The sequence below is a fragment of the Vicia villosa genome, linkage group LG3, assembly GCF_029867415.1.
Source record: "Vicia villosa cultivar HV-30 ecotype Madison, WI linkage group LG3, Vvil1.0, whole genome shotgun sequence".
Taxonomy (NCBI): domain Eukaryota; kingdom Viridiplantae; phylum Streptophyta; class Magnoliopsida; order Fabales; family Fabaceae; genus Vicia; species Vicia villosa.
In genome coordinates this window covers 16112038-16119083 of record NC_081182.1, presented here as the reverse complement: position 1 = coordinate 16119083, position 7046 = coordinate 16112038, and the positions used below count along the sequence as shown (strand labels likewise).

Here is a 7046-nt window from a genome sequence, read left to right as displayed (position 1 = left end):
ACTATTCTTTTAGTCAACCACGGTGTAAAATTCAATAATTTCATCACTGTTCATCTTCTCAATTGTGGTTAAAGGTAATATTTATTTACATAAAAGCACAATTATCTCTTGCTCAATACATAATAGTCGTTTCTCCAAAAAAAAACCCTAACATTTGTCACTTATCTCACCTATGTCAACATTCAGATTCGTCTTCACTATGACACTTATCTCACCTTCGTCAACATTCAGATACGTCTTCACCAAACTACAGCCAGGGGCGACGCCAGCGCCCGACGACCTAGGACAGCTGCCCGGGCTCTTCTGTATCTCGCATGAACTTCAAAATCTCATCGCATTGGTCTCTCTCTCACTCAAGAATCAAAATATCAAAGTCAACGGTCTCTCTCTCACTTAGGAAGGAACAATGATCGTGTTTAGATGATGAATCGTCGCGAATTCTTTTCTTCTTCTTTTTCTTTCACTTTTAAACTCGATTTTTCGATGCGGAATTGTTGTTGTGATGTTATTCATTGTTGTTGCAGGTTGTGGTTTATGAATCAGTGAGTAACTGTTGCTGAAATTATCATTTCATGCTATGCACACCAAGTGTTCGGCGAAATTCCTGAGCCATGTTCTTTTGTTTTTCTGTCTTGAAATCTCTTGGTTGCAGGTCCGAGTTGCTGTTATCGTGTTTACGAAACATTGTCTAGTGATTTATATATTCAAGAAGCATCAAAGAATTATATGTTCATGAAGTTTTTTAGTGTAATTGCAATTGTTGACAGTTTTTAGTTCCTTACTGTAAAGATATATATTTTTTATGTCTACAAAACAAGTTACTGATTTTCCATTTATTATGATAAGTAGATATCTTACTTCTATATGAATCCTTCTAGTCATATATTTCTAGGAGTCTGTTTTCCACTGAGAAAAGGCATGTATGGCGTGCTTCATATGCCAGAAGATGAAGCAATTCTCTTGAATTCTAGGGAGAAACACCTTACATGATCTCCGTTGAAGTTTTGAAATGTGAAATGCCAAGGTATTATTTGGATAGTACTCCCTTGAATTGTGAAGAAGACTAATTTGTAAAATTAGAACACTTGTTTTGTTTGATATATTTCTCTCTACATATTTTTTGTTATAGTAATTTCAAGGAGACATCCAGTTCTCAAAAGCTTTCTCAAGGTGGAATTCCTTTGCAAATGGAGATGCTTTCTTGCAAAAACCACCCCTTTGGAATTATCTATTATGGATAGCACAAGAGGCGTACCGTAATAGCAATGAAAGGATGTCTAGATCGACTGCTCAAGCAATTGACCAGGCAATGACTCATGTATCTGAGCCAAAATTTGTTAGCCTGATTCTGAATGCTTCCTTCTAATGTATCGTTAGTGTAAATTTTGTCCAAGCTTTATAATTTTTCTGACTTTGCCATTGAATACAGCTATATGGTATTCTTCTAACCAATGAAGACCTTCTTCTAACCAATGAAGACCTTCAAATTCGTTCATTAAATACACACATCAAATTCGTTAAGTTCGTTTATGTTTCTTTTTATTTATTATTGTTCATTTATGTTTATCTATTATTGTTCATTTATGTTTCTTATGTTTCAAAACCGTTTTGATTTATTATTTATGTTTCAAAACCCTCGTTTTTATTTATTATTTATGTTTCAAAAGTGTTTTTATTTATTATTTATGTTTCAAAACCATTTTTAAATCCTAAAATATAATAATGTTTAAATTATAACTATTATTTTATCCATCGTTCGTTGGTCCAGTAGTAATTGGCGCTGGACTTGGTTGGGAGAATCACGGTTCGATCCCCGCCCGAAATCGAACCGGATTGAACCGGTGGTATAAAGTCAAAAAAATAAAAATTCTTTATCCACCTCACTATGGGGGGTCACTCCCAGCGAAAACCCCACTTTACCTCTGCTTCGGAAATGCATTTCCGAAATATTTTTTTTCTAAATTTTTCCAGACTTCTGAAGTGTATTTTCGAAAAAATCCCAAAAATTGAGATTTTGATTAATTCGGAGATGCATCTCCGAAAAAACAAAAAAAAAATCTAAAAATTCCAAAAATTAAATTTAGGATATTAATTAATTCATATATCATAAATTTGGTATAATTTATGAGTAATGAATAATAATAGTTATATATTTTAATATAATTTATGAGTTATGAATAATAATTATTATATATTTCTATTCTGATTCATATTTTAAAAATTAAAATAATTTTAATTAAAAAAACTAAAATAATTTCACTTATAAAATGAGTTATAATTTTTATTTATATATTTATATATTTATAATTATTATTATGTATTTACAAAAAAAATTAAAAAAAATGAATGTTTTAATTTTTATATTTATATAATAATTATAATAATTAATATTTATTTACAAAAATTATTATATATTTATATATTTATATAATAATTATTATATATTAATTATAAATATACTTTTATATTTATATAATAATTATAAAAATTATAAAAATGAGTGTTTTAATTTATAATAATTATTATATACTTATATATTATATATTCATATATTTCACTTACAAAATTAGTAATTATTATTATATATTTCTATTCTGATTCATAATTAAAAATGAATTATAATTTTTTATTTAGTTTAAAAAAATTAAAAAATGATTTTGTCTTAATTTTATTTAATGAATAAATTTTATATTTAATTATATATAATTCAAAATTTACTTATGGAATTAAAATGTTTTTGATTTATATAAGTTAGTAAAATAATTTTTAACTTTAAAATTGTTTAGAAAATTTTGATTCACCTTGATTTTATTGATTCACCTTCATTTTATTGATTCACCTTCATTTTATACCTATTAATTGTATTGATTCACCTTGATTTTAATTTTTTAATAATTATTGAAAAATGTGTTTTCGGAAATGGATTTTTGAAAAGGGGGTGTTTTCGAAAATGCATCTCCGAAAACACATTTTTTTTCGTGTTTTCAGAAATGTATTTCTGAAATAAGACAAATTTAAAAAAAAAAAAACGTTTCAAAAATGCATTTCCAAAAGAGTATTTTGGGTTTTTCATCAGAGGTGGCCAAAAAAAGAGAGAGGTGGATAAAGAAATTTAAAATAAAAACTCCAACAAGTGATTCATATTCAATTTAATCTTCTCAACCTTATTCAACATGTATTTAGCTGTGGACGCAATATTGCAATATAATCACGAGAATTAGCTTTTATACTAAACATTTTTATTAAAATTATTAAAGTTAATGGAAAGTCATGGTGCTATATGTATCATGAAACGAAGAACTCTTTGCATATTCATACATTTAACAGCTTTGGGATGGATGTAGCAATAGATAACCTCCGGCTCATATTATTTCGTTTGTTTTTTTGGACCTAGGGGAGGAAATAGGCCAGGCCGATAACAGGGGCCTACAGGCTAGCCTATATAGGCTCAGGCCAGACCACACATTATTTTTAAATAGAAAAGGGCTAGACTTTTTTATAAGCCTATTTAGTTAAAAAGGCTAGGCCTCAGGCCGTAAAAGAAGCCTTTTAAACCTATCAGGCCGACCTATTTAAATAAATATGGATACTTTTTTATTATCATTATGTTATGTTTTATACTTTGAATTAAAATACATAAATAAAATTTGATTATCTTGAAGAACTTGTAAAAATAAGATGAAAACATTTGATGAACATTGTTTTCATAAGTTTTCTTAAACAAATAGTCATGTAAAAATTATGCTAAGAGGTAAGTTAAAATAAGTCAATGCAAACAAATTTTTAGTCTCTTGATCTTTTAGTTAGTTAGTCTATTTAAACATTATTGTAATTGCTTATATACATATGTCTAAAACAAATAGGCTTTTATATAGGCTAACAGGCTAACCAGGCCTTCGAAAAGGCCAGACTCAGGCCTAAAAAATAAGCCTACGACAGACCACAGGCCAGACTTAAACTTCAGTTTTTTTGACAGGCCAGGCTTAGGCTTAGCAAAGCCTAGCTCGCCCAGCCTATTTCCACCCCTATTTAGACCGCCCTAGTTTATAATTAAAGAATTTGTTTTTCCTTGGAAATAGCTAAAAACCCAAACCAACAAGACTATTAATAATGAGTCAATTTATTAATAACCTCTGAAAAGGTTAAATTAAAATACTCAATATTAGTCATTTAGTACAATACACACAAACTAGATTAACTAAATAGATCATCCAGATTAATTTACATATATAGAACCCTCACACAGAAAATATATAGATATAGATAACTTCAATGGTTGTGGTGTCCAGGCAATTTATCTTTGATCTTCTCAAGTATACCCTTCTTCTCATGATGACTTGCCTCAGCCGCATGGTGGGTTGCCGTTGCTGTTGGCTGGGGGTTGTGACCACCAGCAGCCGGAACATTAGTAGTTGTCTCTGAATTATGCTCGTCCTTGTTTCTTCCTCCTCCTCCTGGAAGCTTCTCCTTTATCTTATCTTTCATTCCTTTCTTCTTCCTCCTCCCACCTTCTCCATCATCCTCCGACTTAATTTAAAAAAACAATTTCAACCAAAAACAAACCAATCAGAATCAGTAAGATACATTATATAGAGATAGAGATAGTATTATACATACTGAGCTAGAGCTAGAGCTTGAACTTGAACTGGTGGAACGAGGGAGTCCTCTTCCTGCAGGCTGATCAGTGTGATGGACCTTCTGTCTGGCTGGTTCGGTGGAAATTAGATCTGCCACTGTTGTTTTAGTGTGTGTAGTTGCACCACCACCGTAAGTACCAGTACCGTAAGTTCCAAAACCAGAACCTGTAGTGGGATTATCAAGAGTACTGGTGGCCCCAGAACCTGTAGTGGGATTATCAAGAGTAGTGGTGGCTGTACCAGAAGTTCCAAAACCAGAACCTGCAGTGGGATTATTAAGAGCAGTGGTGGCCGTACCGGAACCTCTAGTGGGATTATCAAGAGTAGCGGTGGGGGCGGTGGTTACTACACCAGTAAGGTGGATAGGATTGCCATGTTCGTCAGTTAACTTAACTGGGTTACCGAGTTCATCAGTTAGTGGAATTGGGTTTCCAAATTCGTCTCTTATCTGTACTCCAGCCATTTTCTGCATGCATTTGTTGTTATATTGTTGTTGGGTTGTTATTATATAAAAGCAAAAGAAGAAACAATGGGCGGTGGAGAATTCAGTGTGGCGTGTGCATGTTGCTTTGTGCTAACACGTAGGTGGTGAACACGGTATCGATCATATCCGTTGCCACGTAACATGCATGAGGACACGTGTCCCATTGCAAGCTTCTGCTCTACATTTTGTTTGCTTGCTTGCTTTTTGAACTTTTGAATGATAAATCATCTTATCCAGGAGTATATAAATATATTCAGTACTTACATGTGTCCAATGGCGATGTACTGAGCATGCACATTTGTTATCTCTCTCAGCTGCTGATATATTTTTTTTTTTTGTGTGACAAAAGCTAATTGCATTAAAATTAATAACAGGTTAAACAGACATCAGAGCTGATACAAACACGACACTCCAAACATAACCAAGAATAGAATCACCACACTCCAGAGCTTAAAAAAGAAAAAACAAAATAAGAGTTTAAATCAATCAAATGAAGAAATGGGAATATTTTATATATACTCCGTCTTCCTTTATAAAATTTTTGAGCGATGTATGATTTCTTTTAATATGTATATTTTCACCAACTCCAAAAAAAAATTTTGTTTCGATCTGGCTATACGGAAGGGCGGAATGGATCATCAGAGGATGGAAATTTACTATATTAAAGTTTTTAATATGTTATGTGGTTGTAACTTTGTTTGATCTTTCACATCAAAAAAGAAGAATGGTGGTGTGAAAGAGTTGTTGAGCTAGAATTACAAGTTTCGCTAAGCAATTTAGCCTAGAAGAAATTGATGGGAGAATTGTTTTGTACCTCTAGAAAGTTCAAAAAAAAAAATGTTAGATACAATCAATATTACACAAGGTGTATTATGATGTCGGTGGTTGAAGAGCTTCCCATCAATATAAAAGTTGCACCATAATTTTCAGTCTGATATCCGTTCGGCATGTGAAATTTTCTGAGCAATTTAGCTTCAAGTGAAATATATTTGTCTTGATATAGTATATGATTGTCGATGATATAATATGAAAATTTTCGAGTGGTTTAATTTCAAATGAAATATAGTCTTCATGGTGGAGTATGATAGTTTTTGAACTATGATTGTCGATGAAACCAAGGGACTATACTTTTATGATGGAGTATGATTGTCAATGAAAATAATGAAAACTAATGTGATATTTTCAATCAAAGTGAAGATTGTTGAGTTTGATTAAAAATATACATATTGAAGAAGTCACACATCACTTAATATCGTAAAGGAAGAGAGTTCAATATTATATAAAGAATTCAAGTTCTTCATTATCAGAAATATTTTAAATTTGTATTTGAATTTTTTTTTTCTCTTATACTCTTGTGTTAAGAGTGTTGTGAAATCTAGTTAAACGAGTAAATTATGTCTTATAACAATTTTCAAATAGATTTAAATATTACTTTTTTTTCCTTTCTCTAGACTCCAGTATTACTTTCTTGTTATATTCTTTCTCTCAACACAAACTTTAATATCAATTTATTATTGAGTTTTGACAATAAAGTTTGACTTGAAGAAAGAATATTTGATGTTCTGAAATCTCCATTTCGTCAAATATTATATGGATCATAATAGATAATAATTCATTCATCTTTTATTTGTGTCATCTAACAGAGCCCTCTTACTAAGTTAAACTCTCCAACACCAAAGTTATAGTTGATGAAGTCAACGGATTCGCGTAATAATGAATCAATGGAGCTGGTGATAAAGCAAGAAGAGAAGAAAATACCATTTAATGAAATAGGGTACAGGTCTAAGATTCAATTGGCTTTTAAAATAAGTTCAAGTGATGAAAATTACAATTTTGCTTCACATAGCACTAATTAATTTAGGCACAAATTTGATGATAGCAGATCAGAAACTTTCTTTTTATTAAAAGCAACCAACCAAAGTCAA

The 7046-nt window shown here is 31.0% G+C and overlaps 1 protein-coding gene across 1 annotated transcript; it reads right to left on the bottom strand.

The window, feature by feature from the left end:
• Window positions 1-4102: 4102 nt before the first annotated feature.
• LOC131654998 (late embryogenesis abundant protein-like) lies at window positions 4103-5125 on the bottom strand. The gene is made up of 2 exons (XM_058924911.1): window positions 4618-5125; window positions 4103-4527 (listed from the first exon to the last, which is right to left on the bottom strand). The coding sequence occupies exons 1-2, from the start codon at window positions 5107-5109 to the stop codon at window positions 4270-4272; spliced, it is 750 nt and encodes a 249-aa protein (XP_058780894.1). The 5' UTR covers window positions 5110-5125; the 3' UTR covers window positions 4103-4269.
• Between the last annotated feature and the right edge of the window lie 1921 nt (window positions 5126-7046).

What these genes read in the sequence shown, in the direction of transcription:
- LOC131654998 (XM_058924911.1), bottom strand. Translation starts at nt 5,109, where the DNA reads ATGCAGAAAATGGCTGGAGTACAGATAAGAGACGAATTTGGAAACCCA. An exon ending in CAAGCTCTAGCTCTAGCTCA is followed by an intron (nt 4,528 to 4,617) that starts GTATGTATAATA and finishes TTTTAAATTAAG; the next exon opens with TCGGAGGATGATGGAGAAGG.